General features: G+C 45.2%; 1 protein-coding gene across 1 annotated transcript; it reads left to right on the forward strand.

Moving 5' to 3' along the window:
• Nucleotides 1-1,962: 1,962 nt before the first annotated feature.
• On the forward strand, nucleotides 1,963-20,719 carry LOC149365815 (uncharacterized). The gene is made up of 6 exons (XM_089546431.1): nucleotides 1,963-2,114; nucleotides 9,182-9,493; nucleotides 12,434-12,521; nucleotides 13,836-13,986; nucleotides 16,604-16,683; nucleotides 17,552-20,719. The coding sequence occupies exons 2-6, from the start codon at nucleotides 9,240-9,242 to the stop codon at nucleotides 17,666-17,668; spliced, it is 690 nt and encodes a 229-aa protein (XP_089402557.1). The 5' UTR covers nucleotides 1,963-2,114; nucleotides 9,182-9,239; the 3' UTR covers nucleotides 17,669-20,719.
• Nucleotides 20,720-21,134: the final 415 nt, after the last annotated feature.

Below are 21,134 nucleotides of genomic sequence, written 5' to 3' on the forward strand. Positions count from 1 at the left end.
CGGAGGCAATGTCCAGAGGCCACTGACCTTGTCAGGCAGCGACTCAGAGAACGTAGCGCCCCGAAGCGAACTGTCACGCTGAGAGCCCGCTCAAGACCAATGCATGATGGAGGTAGCTTCCCCTCAGACCTTTGATGTGGCAAAACGCGCTTAGAAGGAGACAAACAAAATCATGATACGGGGCTGTCGAAGTTGAGTGCACGCTGAATCGGCACTCCAAATGCATCTTCGTGGCGATGGCTGAGCCGGTGATAACTTGCTGGTGATAACTTGCATTAATTACGAGCATATAGCGGTGAAAGATTACTGGGTTGTTTACTAAGGGCGAAGCGAAGGCACCGAGTGAATGTGTAGCTCTGCATGCAACATGGTGCGAGTGACAACGGTGCTCACTGCGCCTAGCCTGGCGTAAAGCTGTGTCATTTGTGGCAATGTGAAGATGTAAGAACGGACGAACTTGTCTTTGCAGCTCCTCGAAAGGCTGAGCTTCATGTACGCGTCGTAAGCAACATGACGGGCATACGTTGGCCGTGACTTTAACCTTTGGCCAGGCCCACAGCGACGTCCGCCTTATCTTTAATCGGTCGACTGGGTACATCGGACGCTTCTTTGGACACTTCGCTTGTGAAAAAGACTTGCGCGAGCTTCGATTAACTATTCAAATGTGTCATGTTCAACATTGTCGGACAAGGGCATTTTTAAATTGAAAAATTGTAAGATATTTTTATGAAAATATGGAATGTAATAGTCCATTCTTTCGATAAGTAACAAAATTTTTCTTTTGAAGAGTTTCCATCGATCGCGTCCAAGAGTTAAGATTGCTATAAAAAACCAATGGGGAACGCTTTTGACGGTAGCAACAACGTTAATAGAAACAAAAATGCAAACTGCCGTCGGGTATTCCGCGGATATGTTGATTGCTATTATGAAATCTTACATTATAAGAAAAAAAGCGTTCATAAACTGTTTCCCGCACAAAAAAGCGTTTGTCCAGTATTTGTTTGGTATGTTGAAGCTGCTTGTGTGGCACGGTGTGGCCGTGTTAGCTTAGCTCGTAACTTGGGACACTGGTATTAAAGCCAGCATCGACAAGTCAGCAGGACCACCTGACTGACACGTACGTTGCAAGCATTAATTCACATGAGCGGTGCTGTGATCGCCAGAATACTGTCTACAAGTGTTTATGAGGCAGAACTCCGAGCCCGCCTAAGGAAAGGTCTAGGAAGAGTCTTCCAATAGGCGGGTCTATTGCAACTTATTCTTCAACATAAAGGCGTATAATCAAAACTCACTCCTCCGTCGTCGCTGTAACTATAAGCTAGTTCTTCCAATTATAATGACAATTATCGCGAGTGATTTACGCATGAGTGATTGAATATTCTCAGCAATGCGCACATGTCGTGCCGTTTCTGCGATCCTAAATCTTCTATACAGTGTGCCACGGAAGGCGAAAGGAAATTGTCGTAGATGCATAAATGGATATATTTTATTTCACGCGGTTGGCTCGGTCGCATAAGCGGGAACGGGGAGTGCTGGGTGTAGGGTTAATGGAGCGTGGGAAAACTGGGAAGCTTCTCAAGCGCTGTGCCATCAGAAGCACGCCCAATACCACCGTGAAAAAGTCTCATAAATAACGAAACTGTTCCGTAGTCCCCATACTCCAAAAGTAATTAATCCCTTCGCCATCCAGCATAACTACGGACGGTCAACGGCCTAGCCGCCTAGGAAATAGTTCCAGCATGACAGCATTTGAAACGAGCACATTTGGAGTACTCTATACACACGTAGTTGGACAGAATAACATACTCATGCAGCGGTCAAACAATGTCCAGTCTTTTGGAGCTCACGAGGAGCTCTGGATGACGCCGATAACGGGTGACCCGCTCTGGCAACCCCATACCCGCCCCGCCCATGCCGCCGGCGCGGTCGGTCGGGCACCGATCGAAGTCCTGCGGGCAGCTTCCCAACTAAGCCGCCAGGGGGCCGATACGTCTGGGCAACAGAGCCAGCGGCGTCGATCTCGTATACGGCCCAGGTGAGCGAGCCAGCTGGGCTAGAAAAACCTGCAGCACAGCCGGTAGCCTTATCGGACGCCCTTTGGATCACGGAAACGCGTAAGTCGCCCCCCGCCACCCCAATCCGACTTACCCAGGCCGGAGAAAACACTCACCACACGCTCTCGCCGATTACGCAGCTGCTACCTGCCTGCGTGCTGTGTATTTGAGACGAATGTGCACTGCCGTGAGTGGGCGTGCGTGCCAGAGTCGGTTGCATTCGCAGGTAGAGGAAGAGCGTGTGACGTGCGCACAACTGCCTGTGGCGCGGATTGCGCAATTCACTGTAGTAGCTGTAGGAAGTGCTTTGTTTGGGTTTCATGGACTGATTGCTGCGGAGAAGTAACTCGGGCTTTATCACTCGGAGCAGAACGACGGGCTAACGTAAGACAGGACGTAATTGAAATCGGCGCGCTTTTGATCTTTGCCCTGTGTTCGCTTTTGTCCTCGGTTTGGTCCGTTGACAGCTACAGCTGAGTTTGGGTCTTTCTTTGGAGCAAAACGGCCTCGAATGCTCCGGCGTACATATGGTCACGAACGAGAATGTTATCCGGTTTGGGGTGAGGAGGAGGGGTTATAATACATATATAGCTGTCGCCAGGGCAAGCACGAACATTCGGGCGTATTTTTCCGTGCACATGGTTTGAAGAGAGCGTGACCTTGTTTACGTACATCGCGTATCATAGCACGGAGAGGCGTTGCGTCTGCGTTATTCATCACTGTCACTTGCAAGCACAGGGAGAATAGGGAAGCTAACGTGGCTTTCGCATCTTGACATTTATGGTTATGTACGTATGGCTGGCTTGTAGGAAACCAGACGTGCAGTTAGCATGTCGGATAAGTTAATACTAGTAGGAACGGTGCTAAAATAGTGTAGTTTGTCCTGACCGGATAGTGAGCCGAAATTTAACTTCGTTTTTCTCAGAACTAACCCCACTTGCGTGGTCGCTATCCCAGGAAATGAATAAACTTAGTTTTGCAACAGAGACTTATAACACAGGTTACGCAAGTAGAGAATACTTCTTTCCTGCTTCCTGTGGATTAGCTTGTTGTATATCACTTGTTAAATCTACTGAAATGTTCATTTGAACTTGCTACAGCAAAAAAGGGAAAGAGCTGGTGAGCTTCAAAATCATCGCAGCCTTCAACGACGTGGCAGATATTCGCGAATGTCTCTATCTATGAACGCTTACTTTTGATATTTCCTCCCTTGCCGCGATTATGTCGGCCTGATTTCCTCTAAGGGTCAGCTGCGACAGAGTTTTAGTAGAAGGAAATACTTCACTACAAGAAATCACTTCTTTATTACCTAACCTCATCCTGTACAATTTCCAGCTCTCTGCGTCAGGACTCCATTGTTTTACGTCGTCAAAAACGCTTTCGTAAGGAAAAAAAAGAAGCCCCTCCGGCTCAAGTACAAAAGAAGCACTTGTAAAGCACTGTCGCCGGCCGATCAATATCTCTTTGTGAATCCGTCGTACACCCACTTCTACGGTGCTTCTCCTTTTAATACTCTTGCGCGTGGGTTTCTCTCTTTGAAAGCTGAAGTCGTTAGAGCTCCCAATGCCGAGACGTTGCGCACGACCTCAAAGATGCGAAGTCGAATTGAGACAGCTGAACTGAACTGGCGAATGCCGCATGCATCAAAGAAGCAAGTTAAAAGAAAGCGGTTTGGAATGACTAAATGGCTTAGTAGTAGTAGTAGTAGTAGTAGTAGTAGTAGTAGTAGTAGCTGACTACTACGATATAAGGGAGTAAATATGAAGAGAATCGAGAAGACAGTGATAGTTAATATCGTCGAAGAATTCTCCACATTTTTTGCAGTATCAAAGCTGCGAAGTCTAATTGAGATAGCTGGACTGAACTGGCGAATGCCGCATGCATCAAAGAAGCAAGTTAAAAGGAAGAGGTTTGGAATGAATAAATGGCTTAGTAGTAGTAGTAGTAGTAGTAGTAGTAGTAGTAGTAGTAGTAGTAGTAGTAGTAGTAGTAGTAGTAGTAGTAGTAGTAGTAGTAGTAGTAGTAGTAGTAGCTGGAATACTTCTACTACTACCTCTTTTGTTCACACCGCACTAACTCTTTTTGTCATTTATGATGCCCTGACGAAGACAAGTTCACGCTTTTCTAAACACATCCACCGCACTAAACAACCGGTATTGTCCAGTTTAAGTCGTTGAGATTGAGGTCGATGTAGCTGGTTAATTTCCCGCCGCCTACTTCGTTATAGCCCGTGTTGACCGAGTTTCCAATGGGGAATAGTCATCCCTTCGTTATATCCATCATTTCGTTATAAACCGTTTCTTTATGACGAGGTTCGACTGTGTAAGCTCTCATTGCAGAGCCAGTCATTGCTCCATCGTAACGACACTTCAGATAAATGTCAGCTACAGGGACCGCTACGAGGATTAAAAAAGTCAAATAGAATTCGCACTGTCCTAGCATCCTTGCGTAGTGCAGGATGTGGAACTTCTCGGCAAGGTGAGATGTAGTGACCACAGGATGGTGGGGTTTAGAATTAGCCTCTATTTTAACGCAGAATTGGAAAAACTAGAAGGAAGATGATCAACGACCTAGTTGTAAGAGGGAAAGTAGAGGAATTCAGGATCTTGCTGGAGAACTGATATTACACTTTAACGGAAGACGATGATAAGTTTTCAGGAAATTAATGATAATATCACAGGTATCAATACGGAGTGCGCAATAGAAACAGGGGGTATGGTAGCTAGACAAGGATACTGGAAAGCTCTCTAAGGAGACGAAAGCCCTTATTGAGAAACGACAAAATATAAAAGCATCTAACCGCATAGAAAGGATACCCCTGGCTGAACTGCCAAAGTTAATCAACAAGCGCAAGGCAAAAAATATAAGGGAGTAAATATGGAGAGAATCGAGCGGACTGTAAAGAAGAGAAGCAGCTTAAAAGCTGCCAAGAGGAAATTAGGCACTACGGAAAAAATCAGATGTACAGTCATGGACAAAAATTTGCGGGATGCGGATTCGCGGAAAAAAAAAAATTATTGCAGGGAGGTCAAGCATAGCAGATCCCTGAAATGCATACGAACGTGAGGAGACATGCGTGCTCCATCTGGTACAAAAATACAATATGCCTGTCTACTGAGGCAGCGCAGAAATAATTATTTTTCCCCGCAAATCCGCATCCTGCAAACTTTTGTCCATGACAGTACGCCCTTAGAGACAGTCGGGGCAGTATCATTACAAATATGGATAAGATAGTCAATATAGTCGAAGAAGTCTACACATTTTTTGCAGTGTCCGAAATAATCAGGATACTAATGATGAAGACAGTAAAGTGGAGAACTGGACTACTAAGAACTGAAATAAAAGTTAATGGAGAATACCTTAGTATTCTAGGATCCGTTGGTGACATTGCCTTACTAAGTAACTCAAGAGACGAACTGCAAAGCATGATCAATGGTACATGACTTAGGCAAAGCAGAACGGTAGGCCTAAAAATTAATATGCAGAAAACTAAAGCAATGTTCAACAGTCTCAGAAGTCAACAGGCAGTGAAGCACTGGAAGTGATAAGGGAATACATCTCGTTATGGCAGGTAGTGACTGCAGTCCCGGACCACGGATGGGAAATAGCTAGAATAAGAGTGGGGTGGAGCGCATATGGCAGGTTGTCTCAGATAATGAATGGCAGATTACCAATATCCCTCACGAGAAAAATATACAACAGGTGCATCTTACCGGTACTCACCTATGGGGCAGAAACGTGGAGGCTAACAAAGAGGGTTCAGCTTAAGGACAACGCAGCGAGCCATGGAAAGGAAAATGACAGGTGTAACATTGACAGACAAGAAGAGGGCAAAGTGGGTCAGAGAACAAACGCGAGTTAATGACATCCTAATCAAAATCAAAAAGAAATAATGCGCAAGGGCAGGGCATGCAATGCGAAGGCAAAGTAACCGATAGTCATCAAAGGTAAAGGCGGAGATTCCAAGAAGGCAAGCGTAGCAGGTGGTGGCAGAAATTCGGGCGGGCGGATCAGTTTAGGAAGTTTGCGGGGAAAAGGTGGTCCCGGCTGGCGCAGGATTAATCTCCATTAATCTCCAATATGTAGCTGAATCAATATCGTCTTGTTGGTTCCCAGTGCTCTCCTCGCCGTCAAAACTCTGTGGAAAAACACTCAGGCTGGCTCGTTTATCTCCTAGTGTGTACCCGTGTTATCGCCGTAATGTGCCCGCGTGCGCGTTTCGAGCGATAGCCAACGCCACCGCATAGCTGCCCTCTGCCGCTAGCTATATTTATCGCCTTTTGTGCAAGGAAATCGGCCTGTTAGGTTATTGCCTCCTCAGCACTAGTGGGCTCTGAAGCGGCTGCGAGTCGCCGGGAGCTTTGCGAAGGAATTCATGAAATTCCACGAGAACCTGGTAAGCACGTCCGTCTCAAGTATTCCTGTCGAAAAAATATTCGCACTCGTCGTGAATGGCGCTTGTATAACGAACTAACGTAAACATTTGGGCTGTTCCTTATAAAAAAAAAAAAAAGGAGCTTAATTGTTATTGTCATCTGGCCTTCGTCGTTGTTTTATTTCGAGTGCTTTGCAATGAACATGCTGGTAAAGCTCAGGTAGACCAGTAGCGTAAAGTAAACCCTACAGTTCATTTTAGTGGAGGAGTTTGTGGCTTGCGAGTTTATTTTCTAATTCGTTCTTCTCATTTTTCAATACAGTAGTGCTAACTTAAACCAGTTGTTATGCACGTAGTCATCTCTCATTAAAGGAGGTAAAAACAGCGTACATGCGGGTCACGCCACGCATTAGAGGAGGAGGCGCTGCATGACTATAGCAGCCGCATATTACATTGTCAGTTGCTGTGGGCGATATCTGGGACAGATGACGTCATAAAAAGTGAGGAAAAAAGAATAAAGCAAACCGATCCGCACTTTGCGCGAGAGATGTATGGCTTTTTTTCGCATACAACGTCAGTGAGGCAAGTCTGACGCGCACATTCCCGGCCTTTCTCAGGCATTGTAGAAATTACGCATATTTATTATATTTGTTCTTACCAACACCCGCAGCGCCACTTGGGCATTGTAGCAGGGGGCAGAAAACTTCATTAAACAACTCCACAGTGTTGCGGAAAACCACTCTTTCTGGTAATACGTTCCGGTCGCTTATGATACGCGGAAAAAATGGGTGTTCGAACAAACCTCTGTGGTACGGTATGGATGAACTTTCAATTTGTGATAATTTCTATCAGAAAAGTAATGCGGTTGCTTTTTTCTTTTGGTATCGCTTAATAATTGTGCATTGAAAGAACGAAGAAGACAGTTATATTTTTAAAAATGAAGGAATCGCTGGTTGCTGTCCGTCCGTCCGTCCGTCCGTCCGTCCGTCCGTCGGTCGGTCGGTCGGTCGGTCGGTCGGTCGGTCGGTCGGTCGGTCGGTCGGTCGGTCGGTCGGTCGGTCGGTCGGTCGGTCGGTCGGTCCGTCCGTCCGTCCGTCCGTCCGTCTGTCTGTCTGTCTGTTTGTTTGTTTGTTTGTTTGTTTGTATAAGACCTCAGCGGCACATTTGTGCGGCCGCATACAACATCCCCCGTATTTCCAGTTCTTTAGATGCGAGCATAATTGCATTGCAAAAGCGTCTCCCTGAGACTTTTGATAGGCACTGGGCAGAGAGCGAGGGCCAACAACGATTGGTGGTCGTCGCGCCGACGGAAAAAACCCCGGCGTCAGTTGTCCGCCCCGTCGGAATTCAATACCCCTGAAACACGAGCTTAAGGAATACGTTTATCTTGCTGCGCATGCCCGTTTGGTGGGCGTAATGATGGTGTGTGTATCTTTCCAGCAAGAAGAGTGTCTTGCCGATTTAGGCACTTATGTGGGCGTCTCTCGTAGTCGATCGATCGGCAGTATGGCAAACACGTCGGCGCAGCTACGGTCTCTTTCCGAGGCTCTCTGCAGCCTTCCATCGCCTTCCTGATTAGTGTCTCTTTATTATTCGTCACAGACTTACATTGTGAACAAGCGCCTTTTCTTTCTCTCTCAGGCTCAATGCTCATGTTGCACATCTGTGGTGACTCACTACCTACTTGCGTTTTCAGCATGTTGCCTCAATGGCCGAGTTATCCATCGCTACACAGGTCGACTGATATATTTTATTTTCTAATCTTTACTCGCTGATCCATTTTTTTTCTTGTACCGCTCAACTCTTCCTCACGATAGTAGGCATTTGCTAATATCGCGAAGTCTATACTATTTGGAGGTGTGCTTTTTACGTATCTGTTTCTTGTCCCTCTATGTTTCGCTTCACGCAGTCAAGATGAACATGGACCAGTTAGCCTCGAGCAGTCTTCTGATCCAGCGAATGCTGGAAGTTCAAAAAATTCAAAGGGGCACTTTGTTGACCTAAAGTGCATTGAGGCGAAAGCCTTTAGCGCGGTGTTGCTGCTTGTCACTGATGTGTGGTTAGGATGTTATTTAAGTACACAATTGTTTGTGAATCTTAAATGCTGTAGACACTGGAGTGGATTTGTGAGGCATCCGTCTGATTCGACGCCTTTCTGCAAACACTCTCCAGCGTCCTAGACAAGGAGAACTGCATATGCGTTGGCAGGAAGTAGCGTAGCCATTAGCACGCTCGGCTGCGACACGGAAGGATGGTGGTTCGAATCCCATCGTGCACAAAGATTTTTTTGCTGGTCTGACTAGAAGAAGCATGACAACCTTCTGTCGGCAACGATGAGGCATTTTTTAAGGCTTTTGCCTTAAAAGTGTTATCCGTCATCATGATTGCTTGAGCTGCACAAAGCTATCCCTTATAAAAATGGTCTATAGATTTCTTATCGACTCTATTGACTGCCTATAGATATTGCTTTTTGTCTATTCATATTCTATAGACTCTCTATAGACAAAATTCTACTAAAAGTATATGACCATATATCTATAGGTTGTCTATAAACTGTCTATGCATTTGTATTGCCTACAGACTGTTCTCTAGGATTTGTCTATAGAAAGTCTATAGAATTTAGAGACAGACGTTTATAGACACTCTACAGACTGTCTAAAACTTTTTCTGTAAGGGATGTGTACTCATTAGGTGTTACTCAGTACACATATAGCAGCCCGTTGAAATGCGCTGCACTACTTGCTGCCCGCAGGGTCGTGTGTAAGACAGCGCTCCACCCCTTGCGAGGTCCCGGATGCACAGTCGGTGACATGGCCAACAAAGACGATGTGGCGTCCCAGGCGCGTGAGCTCTGGTTCAAAGTGACACTGGACGACGACGATCTGGGCTCGTGCAGCGAGAAAACGCGCGACTCCTGGTGGAAGCTAATCCGCGAGCGGTACAGTGAGCCCTCGCGGCACCACCACAACCTGGACCACCTGAACCACATGGCAGAGCTGCTGGCCGAATACGCCGACCAGCTCAGCAACCCCAGGGCCGTTGCGCTGGCTCTCTTCTTCCAGTAGTGAGCACCACCCTCCTCATGAAAATGGTCTATAGACAGTCTATAGACTCCTTATTGACTATATATTGACTTCATATATATACTGATTTTTGTCTACTCATAGTCTGTATAGACAACAGCCTACTAAAAGTGTATGGCCATAAATCTATAGATTGTCTATAGACTGTCTATATGGCATTTGTATTGCCTATAGACTGTTCTCTAGGACTTGTCTATAGACAGTCTATAGACTTCTTATTGACTCTATTGACTTCCTATATATATTGTTTTTTGTTTATTCATAGCCTACACTGCTGAAAAAAGTTGTATGATGCAATAAACTCATACAGTTTGTTTGTTAGCCGCCGCGGTGGCTCAGTGGCTATGGTGCTCGGCTGCTGTCCCGAAAGACGCGGGTTCGATCCCGGCCGCGGCGGTTGAATTTCTTTGGAGGAGAAATTCGAGGCCCGTGTACTGTGCGATGTCAGTGCACGTTAAAGAACCCCAGGTGGTCGAAATTTCCGGAGCCCTCCACTACGGCGTCTCTCATAGCCTTAGCCGCTTTGGGACGTTAAACCCCATAAACCAAACCAAACCATCATACAGTTTGTCATACAAATACCATCGGCTTAACATACAAATCATATAGAATTATCAGACAGATGTCATACAGTTCTGTAAAATCATACATTCATCATAGAGATGTCACAGAATATCATAGAAATTGTACGATATTCTATCATGAAGCCTCTATGGGGTTATTGCATCATATAACTTTTTTCAGCAGTGTAGACTATGAATAAACAAAAAAACAATATATATAGGAAGTCAATAGAGTAAATAAGAAGCGCTGGCTCTCTTCTTCCAGTAGTGAGCACCTCCTCCTCATAAAAATGGTCTATAGACAGTCTATAGACTTATTGACTCTATTGACTTCCTGTATATATTGTTTTTTGTTTATTCATAGTCTACACTGCTGAAAAAAGTTGTATGATGCAATAAACTCATACAGTTTGTCATACAAATACCATCGGCTTAACATACAAATCATATAGAATTATCAGACAGATGTCATACAGTTCTGTAAAATCATACATTCATCATAGAGATGTCACAGAATATCATAGAAATTGTACGATATTCTATCATGAAGCCTCTATGGGGTTATTGCATCAATACTTGCCGGCAGGGCTTACTGAATGCTCGGATATTGGTGAACATATTAGTGGCTATAGTGTGGCGTGCGTACAGTGAACTAGGGTATTTGGTGAACTCGTTAGTGGCTGCTATGGCATGCCCGTAGGGAAATTAGATATAGAAGTTTTCAAAAAGACCCAAGGAAGCCGCCATATTGTGTTCACATAGGTTGTGTTCACATAGAAGAAAAGGGTTGAGAATTAAAGTACCCTCTGTTATACCCACAGTCGGAAAAAAAAAAAACAGTTGCTCTGAGGGTCGGGAAGGTCAATGCTCTGAACTAGTTAGTGGCTGGCGGGATATTTGCATTTGTGCTGTGTATATAATATGTATATTATAAGTGAAGATACATCCATTCAGACAGCTGGTGATGAAAAAAAAATCAAGGAGTTGCATACAGTCAAAATGACGGAACATTTTTCAGTCAGTTACAATAGCGTTGTAAATAATGCATGTGGAGTACAGGTACAGGCAGTAAATGAAATAACAATAACAGAAAAAAACAAGCGGGAAACTTTTTACTTCAATTCAGGAAAGTAGAATCGGACAAGAGCAATGGCGACCTGTATGGGGCGGAAAGAAAACGTGGGCAGTGCCTAATTACACGTAAACAAAGAAACCTAGTAGGGCAAAAGCGCTAACTTAATCAATCAATCAATCAATCAATCAATCAATCAATCAATCAATCAACTTTATTCAGCATTTTTTGTCCTGAACAACAGAAAAGAAATGCTAGGGTAGGAGCAAAAAGCTACTAACTCAGTAGCTTGACGGGGCTAGTCCATCAGCCCATTCTTGCAATAATTTTTCCCCTTACATGCATAAACTGGTGCTGTTCTCATAGCTAGTTGATTAATATAGAACAGAATAAAATATACTCTTGTCTTTTTCTCATAGTCAAAATACACTTTTCATAGAAAATATTTTTCAACAACACGTAAGTCGCGCTGATTTGTATTTCTAATTTTGAAAGCATTTGAAAAGCAATATTTGCTCAAAACAATCGTCAGTGACCTTTGCCGAGAGTAATCGAGCAACCGGTTTTTGCTTCTCAACCGTATAACGGAGCCTTTACGACACGCCTAAAGACCGAAAGGTTTCAAAGCGTGAGAACAAGGGTTTACCTTACTGTACAAAGATTCTGAGCTTAATGGCTGCTATAAGCGCTTCGCTACGCAGCAAAGAAACAAACCACAATTGCCCGGTTTCTTTAGGCAAAGATTGTACTTTAAGCATTCCCATTCTATTCACTGTCTGTAGTTTAGTTTCACCTGGATTTCTGGTGTCGTTTGATACATTCAGAGCAGTTCTTTGCAGTTTTGCGAAGATAACGTAGCCGTTGGTCCCTGAAGGTAACGGAGTAGATTCCACGAGAGGGCAAGCGTAGCAGGGGGCCTTATATATGGTCGATTGGACAATGAGATTAGTAGGTTAGCTCGGACAAGGAGGGATATTTCGAAGAGAGCCTTTGTCCTAAAGTCGACATCGGCTGATGATGATGACTGTAATGGTGATGATTTAGCACGTTAAGTTTGAATCTGCGCACAGTGATCTAAGATATTTAGTGAGTGTAGCTATCAGGGCCGGTAGGCATTACAGTGGGGAGTCGGTCAGTATTAGATACATGAAAGAAGTACATGAATATGCCACACGAAATACAATGCTCAGAACCTAGCCTTCTGTAGTATGCCTGAAGGGGTACAGACACAAAAATATAGAAATGAAATAACACCTTCACTGACAAATTGTTCTCTCCTTTCGCAGCATCGAATACGATCCCAAGTCTCAAGAAAACGAGGAACGATGCATCGAAGCCTTCCGAAAGTTCGCCGAAGAGGCCCGAATACCCGCGGTGGGTTTGCATGCTCCGCTGCGCTTTAGATCTCGATTGATATCATTTTGTTTTTCGCTCACTATAGTCCGAACGTGGCAGGAAATGGTTACACTGGGTTCTCAATTTTCGAGCCGCCTCAAGATACAAAAGATGGCGGAACCAGTTCCGTGTCGACATTGTTCGCTGAAGCGTTGCACTGCCGCGCTATAAATAATTCACATGACCGACAAGCGTTAGACAATGGCGCTACGGGGACTTCGACATTGTTTACCGCCGTCTTCGCAGGAAAAGTTATTTTCTATTACATGATGCATAACGTATGCATCTCTCACACTTGCAAGCAATACTATAAGAGTGATCGTCTTACCAGCATGCACTCAGTGATTACTTCCGAAGTACACTCTAAAGAGAAAAGAGTATGAAGGGGATAAGTTGTCCTCTAGCGGACTTCCTATTATAAAAAAGAGGGTGCTATAAGACAGCTTATCCCCTTTTTACTCCTATATAGGCGTATTCGTGTTTAAAGTGTGCAAGTGACAACTGCGCTCTGGTGGGTGAAGGTACTTTCACGTTGATCACAAGTAAGAACAAATTTGATATTGAGTACGAACTAAGTGTTCCCTTTTATGCTGCCCTCATCTGTGTTTAGGCTGCATGAGTATTTATCCGAGCAGTACATTTGTGTCGACGTGCAAGGCTTTAAAGGAGTTTTTAAATTGCATTTATGTTCTGTAGAAGAGATGGCAGATTTCTACGCAGCTAGAGAGGTAGTAGAACTGCAGAGTGAGTTTGCTTTGCAAGTGTGCTTGCTTAGTCGTTACAAGAGCTCCTTGTGATCGGTGGAGTTTTTGCTGATGTGCACAAAACCGTTGTCAAGGCGGTCCGTATCGAGGACGAGTTCGATGCAAGTGCCATGTTTAGTGGTCAATACGCGTTACGCAATATAGACCATCACCACCACCACTCCGAAGTTGGCACAGCTCTACTCTAAGCCTAAAACGAGTAAAATGGGAGTAAATGCAGCACTTAGTCCTTGCGACGGACGATTATTTCACAAGGAGACTATAGCTATGGCTGACTCCCATTGTAATTAGTCTCCGAGAGAGTAAAGGTTGGCATTTTGAGGGACTAACGGTTGTGGTAATGTAGTTACTCCAAAACGAGTGACCCCTCTCCCTTTGTGTTTTAGAGTGCACAGTGTTGCCTGCACAAGTTCAATAATGACCGACCCTATGTGAATGGTTTGTGTGCCCGTCGTGCTTCGTCGCTGTCATGCGGAGAAGCCGCAAAGGTTAGCTACCTCGTATAGTTGAGACTCCCCTCTTTCGTCAGGACTCGGAGCTGTACCTTTCGGTGACGGAGCTGATCCAGCTGACCAAGCTGCACAGCACGGACGAGCACAAACAGGAGGGCATGTATGGCCGCGAGGACAAGCACTTCTTCCTCGACTTCGACATGTGCGTGCTGGGGAGCAGCCCAGCCGGTGAGTCCTGGCAACAGTGGTAGAGGGGTGGTAACAGCAGTAGCGCTGGATAGATGACTTTATTGGGTGACCCAACATTGTCTAACCGAGGCTGGCGGCGGAACAACGGAATTAAGGCTGCCAAGTCAGCATTCCGGGTATCTGCAAGGATCGGCTCCGGGGGGGTACGTGTCAGATGGAAAACACGCCCGTACGCCTATATTTTCTCCGAGAGAACATACTGGTAGAAAGCTACCTTAGGTAGCCTACTAAGGGAAGGGATGAAACGAACTTTTGGGCTAGTTGGTCTATCGCATTCTTGTATAACTACTGCGAAGAAGTACGCACACAGAGAAGAAACACGCAACACAGAGACGAACGCTGCAAGTTATGATACAAAAAAAGGAGGAAGCGGAGGGGGGGGGGGGGGGGGGACGCACGGCAGAAATACTCACAAGCTGTCCCTTGAGATTTTTCTTCCGAAGTCTGGTAGCGGCAGTACCGACGTTCACCAGTGCAATTGCAACACAAATAAATCAGTTACAGTCACAAAAAGTGCCTGAACGCCGTGGATTCTTTGCCAGATGCAGATACCACAGAGAGAGAGAGAGAGAGAAATTTTCAAAACATGGACCTGTATACTCTCTCTGTGGCGAAAGGTGCTGTAAAAATGAACTAGCTGCATTTACTTCCATTTAGTTACTTTACGCTCGCTCTTCCGGCTTCTCTTGTGGAAAAAAAAACGCAAGCCTGCTTCTAAATACTTTTTTTTTCATCGTCTTGCTCCGAGTATACAGAGTCTGTTTCAAAAGAGACGCGCCTTTCTTCATGATATGTTGAACTCGACGCGTTTTATTCCTATTAGATTTTGATCGGCAAAATATAGTTACGCTAACTTCAATCTGTTTCTATTTGTCGTGCTTTCCTTCTTTTATGCGAAGCATACTAAAATAGCCCAACCCAGCTCCTCGAGCGCGGCGGTGTCGTTACCATTGACCTTTCGTGACCTCCATGTCATACCACGTGATGCGTGACGTCAAAGCAGATGAAAAACGGGGCCCAACTCGCGCCGTCGCGCGAGGCGTCGTGACCAAGGATGACCACGTGGTGCGTGACGTCACAGCAGATGAGAAATGGGGACCCAGCTCGCGCCGTCGCGCGAGGCGTCGCGACCAAGGAGGACCACGTGATACGTGACGTAACGACATAGGAGAAACGGGGCCCCAGCTCGCGCCGTCGCGCGAGGCGTCGCGACCAATGTGTTTCCTGCTTCTGCCGCTAGGTGCGCTGTAGTGAACACGTGATGCTGGAGCGCGCCTGCCTCTGCTAGGCGTACACGGGATAGAGATGCCTCCTGGAGACAGGGCTGCTCGTTGGAATGAGAAGCAAAAGTTGCGGCGTGCTACAGAGACTGATGAAGAGCGTGAAGAACGTCTAGCCAAGCGGCGTGCTCGATATGCAACTCGGCGACAATATGCTTCGCATCTGACTAGGCTTAACCTAAGCTAAGCCTCAGCCATTTTTTATTTCTTCATTTCTTTCTGTTTTGTTTTTTTCTTCTGTTTAATATACTTCCTTTCTTACCGGACCTAACTATACTATGTTTGGAAATTTGTCGGGCCGGGAGCCGAGCAACTCAGGCTATGAGGGACGCCGCAGTGAAGGACTCCGGAAATTACGACCGCCTGGGGTTCCTTAACGTGCACTGACATCGCACGTTATATTATGCTAACCAAGCTGATTGGTTTCTTATGTCTTACGATTCTATGAAGTAAAGGCAGCGCTTGAATACACATTGGTTTTTCTCCTGATTGGAGGGTTCGAATAATGTACAAACACGACGTATTTCGTGATTGGCAAGTATAAATTCAGTGTACCATTGTGATCACCGCTCCTGACAGGAGAGTAATTAATGGTCCTGTGCGCGATTGTCACGCATAGACACAATGCATTGGCATGGTTGTGTTCTTGACTGGCTGGTCGTATTTACAGCTTCTACACTACTGCAAATTAATTGTAAGGTAGACATAGGGGAAGTTGCATTCTACAACCAGTTCTCTTTTATATATCCTTGAAGTGGACTGCGTTGCTTTACTTTATTTCGTTGCTGCAAGGCGAACTACCTAGCTACGTACAGCAAGATGAAGGCAAGAACCGCAGGCTGCAGAAAAAAAAAAAAAACGTCCGGATCGTTTTCGTGCCGCTACTACTTGCAAGAGCAAGATCATCCACCCTTCAGCAATCATGGCGACCTTCTATATTGTTTTATTCTACAGTCAGTAAAGCGCGTTCAAAAAACTTCAAACTCGGCCCAACAAGAATGAATGGCAAACAAAGCTTTGCAGTGAAGCTTATCGAACAGACCCGCTCACAGGTTTCTCATATGCGTGTACCTTCGTCTCATCTAAAGCGCCCCCACAAAGCGTTTGTGCATGGCGGTGAAGCATTGTCTTGCCACACAGAGAAGCAGCACCTCATGGCGTGAATGGCCTAATAAAGCAGCTACCTACTCCGAATTTTTTTGTTTGCTTGTTTGCTGCTTCTGTTTTTGCTGGTAATTTACTTACTTCATCAACTTCGAAGACTGTGTTTCACTGCACTGGAACAACTAGCTTTTTATTTATTTTTCCGCCTACAGAATACAAAGACTACACGGAAAAGGTGCGGCAAGAGTACAGCTTCGTTCCTGACGCCGTCTACAAGAGCCTTCGGTCGAAAGTAAGTGCTTATATTTGGTTCCTTATATGTCCCACGTTTCTGAGCTTCTGATTCGTAGAGTTTCCCGAAGACCTAAATTACCTAGAGGGAAAAACGGCGCCACTGTCTATGCGAGTTTCTTAAAGGGAACTTCATCCACTGCGGGAATGGCGGGAAGACGAGATTTCGTTTCTGTCGTGGCTAGTGTTGGGCCCAAAATATAGATTCGGTCTCGGAATCGTTAGCTACTCCGCAATGCTCTCCTTTCTGCGCAGATTAAATTGTTTTCGTATCGTGTTTTTTCACTTGAATAAACATTGCTCCAGTTAAAGCTCGGTGTTAGGCTGTTATGGAAACTTTCACGGCATTTCCTTGAGCTGTGCCTCGAGAGGAGTCTGTATTGTTACGGCTGAATCCACGTTTTTTTATGCCGAACAATCGTGAAGGCAAATATGGCAAATATGCAGGCATAGCAGATCGTGCAAATTAGAAGTTAAAAATGCATAGGTAGTTTATAACAGCTAATTACTGTGTTCTAATTGGGACGTCTACCAGAGCTCTCTTACCGCATTCTACAGTCGAACTTCGCTATGACGAAATGGCTCATAACGTAATGATGGATATAACGAAGAAATGACGATTCCCCTTGAGAGCTCGGTCAACACGGTGCTATAACGAAGTTACGGCTATAACGAATTAATTGCCGGGCCCCTTCAACTTTGCTATTACGAGGTTCAATTGTATATTTATACTGGAGCTAATCAGCATATTTTGCTTGTATAGAGGCGTAACAAGTGGCAGTGACATGTTAAGGACTCCGTTCATTGATTACCCCTTTGACGCGCGTTAAAGCATTGAAATCTTTTTTTCTGTGTTTGATACTCCGCAGGTCCTACGGTCCTTTCTTCAGATCCCCAACATCTTCTCGACGGAGCCGTTCCGGAGAAAATACGAGGAACGCGCCAAGAACAACATTAAGGCAGAAATTGCCGAGCTGGGCACGTAACGGCCCTCGAAGAAAGAAAAAAGAATAATAGAACGAATTTGTATGTGTGCTATATGTATATTCGCTTCTGTGCGGACGGTGTGTGTTTGGCAATGCCACAAGAGATTACCGTGTTGCATTTGGTAGAATGACGCTGCCAATAGAGACGAAGGGATGGTGGGAATAACAAAAGGCTCTGTTGCTCTGATCTCACCGACAGTGAGTCACGTGCGTGCGTCATGGCCGCCATTAGAGGATGGACGCACATGCTTACGCGCGCAGCTGTTTGCAGCTAGCAATGGCACAAGTGTCACAGCTGCTTCGTGCACCTCTCATGTCAACAACACGAGAACAGTCAGCGACTTCAGACATAAGCTTCGCTTGATTTCGACAGTCTTAAGTAAGAGGATCGCATGATCGCTCTTTCAGTGAGAAAGCGGTATACCCGTCGTTTATTTGTTTATTCCCTTCAAGGTCATGATAAATCTATTTCTTTTTCTGCGTAATATTTGCCGGCTGCCAATTGCACAGTACAGCCAGTTTTCGCTATTTGTTAACTCTGTCGTGAAAGTAAAGTTTCCTTGGAGACTTGTAAAACATTACGCGAGTTCTTTGTTCAACAAAAATTAACTTCAGACGGCAAGATTTGTGAATTTGTAGAAAGGAATACTTCTCATTGTGCTTGGCGTTGAGAATGTGAGAGATTACATGCGTAAAAAAATGTTATGCAAGAAAGACTAACGAAAGCGAACACCATATTTGCCGTTGTTAAGATCGGTTACTGGACGAAATCAGTGCCTTTACGCAAAAGTAGCTTTTGTGAAAGACTGTCGACGGTTTGTCTTCAATGGTTTGTTTCACGTGGGTAAGGAATCCGACTGAAATTAGGCTGAAGCTAATCACGAGATCGAAACTATAGCCAGCGTTTCGGCAGCAATATGAAATGCTGCCTTTTTTTAAGGAAAAGAACTTATCAAACGACCTACCTAAGAACTGAAGTATTCACACGGTTAATTGTCGCGCCTTATTCAGTTCCCACGTGACACGGAGTGGTTTGGTAATTGTCCACACAGATGTCATTCGGCGAAAACGCCAAAAGTCCGGGAATAAATGATAATCAAAACGGCAGTTTGCACTTAAACACGTTTTTTTTTTGTGAAATTGACTAACTTTCATCTGCTCACTGTATGCTTGTTTAGATCCAAAGTTTTTGGTAAAACCAGCTGAAAAACTCTTACAAAGCCCGTGTATGAAAACCCAGCACTGTGATTGGTTCAAACACAAAAGTTTAATTACACTCACGCCCCTTGCGGCATTCATGTGAACTGCTCCGACTCTCCAGCATTGCGCAAAACAAGTTCGAGCATAGTGCTCTCTTGCAGAGGCCAGCGAAGCTGATCTGTTTGTGCCGCCGCGGGTTCGAAACCTAGCCGCGACAATATTTATTTTATTTATTTAGGATCACAAGGCCAAGTGAAGGTCAGGCTTCAGCGCTGAAACGGCTTTTGCAGCTTTGGCCGTGAAGTAGAGCTTTCGCTCTAGAAAACTGCTCAAAGGCAAATTCAGCCTTCAGGCTTACCAGCCTAAAACGCTGGTGTACCGACGCCGGGTCTTACACTTGGATAACGTTTAGTACTAGTTAAAGTTTATTTGAGGTCACGTTCTGCAGTGACACGTACGCTGTTTGACCACAGTTAGTAGGAATGTTATCGGTGACAGAGCTAATTGTGAAACCACTCTGAAGCCCTCGTGACAGTAAGACAATAAATCAGTTTTTAGCTTTAAATATAGATCGATAGATTGAAAAATAGGAACTAACACGGGTGACTACACGACGTCATAATGCATTGAACTGCCTTTGCCACGCAGTGTTTGTATGCTGCACCAACACCGTATTTTTTGGTATATATATCCTCGGATGGCGCACTTATGGCTCAATTAAGAAAGCACGCAGAACTGTGATGGATAGTTTAAGCAAAGATGTCGTCGTATTTTCGTTCAGTGTATAGTAAGTGGAAGAGTACATATTCGTTCTTGTCGTTGGCAACTTGCATCTACCACAAAACAAACTGCCTAGAGCACAGCCGTCTTGCCAACTCACCACTTCTTTCATTATAGTATAGCACGCTTGTTAAATTCTGGGCAGACCTGCCTCGTTCCGTGCTGCTCAGTGTCTCCCCCTGAGTGATTCGCCATGAGCCAGCTTTTGATAAAGAAGCATCAGGTTTACTTACGTTCAGGAACTCGATTCAAGGTTTGCAATGATGATATTTATCTATAGCTGTTTAAGATGTGGACAGAATTAAGTGGAGCCCCGCCGCGGTGGCTCAGTGGTTACGGCGCTCGGCTGCTGACCCGAAAGACGCGGGTTCGATCCCGGCCGCGGCGGCCGAATTTCGATGAAGGCCAAATTCTAGAGACCCGTGTGCTGTGCGATGTCAGTGCACGTTAAAGAATCCCAGGTGGTCAAAATTTCCGGAACTCTTCACTACGGCGTCCCTTATAGCCTGAGTCGCTTCGGGACTTTAAACCCTAATAAAGAATTAAGTGGAAATCAGATGTGTAGTCATAATGGTGCTATCAGCCCACATTCCAGCATTTTCAACAGGCACCGTCAACCGGAACTAAAATTGTCTGCTAATTATGCCTCTTTCTCTTATTAACGCCTTAAAGGTCATGTGCAGCTGTAAATGGACAAGGTATAGCGCGATTAAATTTTGCACTACGCAAAATTCCCCTGCTGCTTTCTTAGTGAATCCACGACACGAGCCTCTGTCGCACGACACAATGCACGACAAAAATGCTTGTCGCGCGACAGAGAATTGCGTCGCACGACAGTAACACGACAGAAATTTCTGTCGTGCCTTTCGATCGGGAAGGCAGATTTTATGTTGCAGGTGTTGCAGAACACTAAACACATACGTGAGCACGGAGAGATGGGGAAGTTTGCAAGGCGGGTGGCTTCAGAAAGTGATGTGACCGTCTGCTTTCTTACGTTGCTGTACCTGGGAAGCGGGCACTTTATGTAGACGTTGCTATTTGCTGGTCGAATAAACATGCTTTGTTACTGTTTTTTTTTCATTGTGTGCTGTTGCTGGCACGTGCTCCGGTTAGATGCGTGAAAAGCACGTACCACCAGCTGTGACCTACGACATTGTGACGTCAAACGCTTGTGCTAAACTGGACGATAAAAGGCAACATATATTTTCAGTCGTTGTTTTGGATACTTCGTTCAGTATTAAGAGCTCTCGGCACAAGCGGAAGTCGCTAGCACATTTTAGGCAGTAAACTGCACCTGGCGGCAGGTGTTATGCTGAAGTTGTCTTTGCTTTTGTAGGATAAATACTCTTAGTCTGTGCGTTGCACATAGCGATAGCGTCATTCGCGACCATGTGACGTCATAAGCTATAGTGCACAGCGCTGGACGAGTGCAAGTAAAATCACAACTTCTGCTAGAAATGTCCACAGAGCAGACATCACCATACTC

This window comes from Amblyomma mixtum, chromosome 1 (genome assembly GCF_055824585.1).
Source record: "Amblyomma mixtum isolate Tamu chromosome 1, ASM5582458v1, whole genome shotgun sequence".
Lineage (NCBI taxonomy): Eukaryota > Metazoa > Arthropoda > Arachnida > Ixodida > Ixodidae > Amblyomma > Amblyomma mixtum.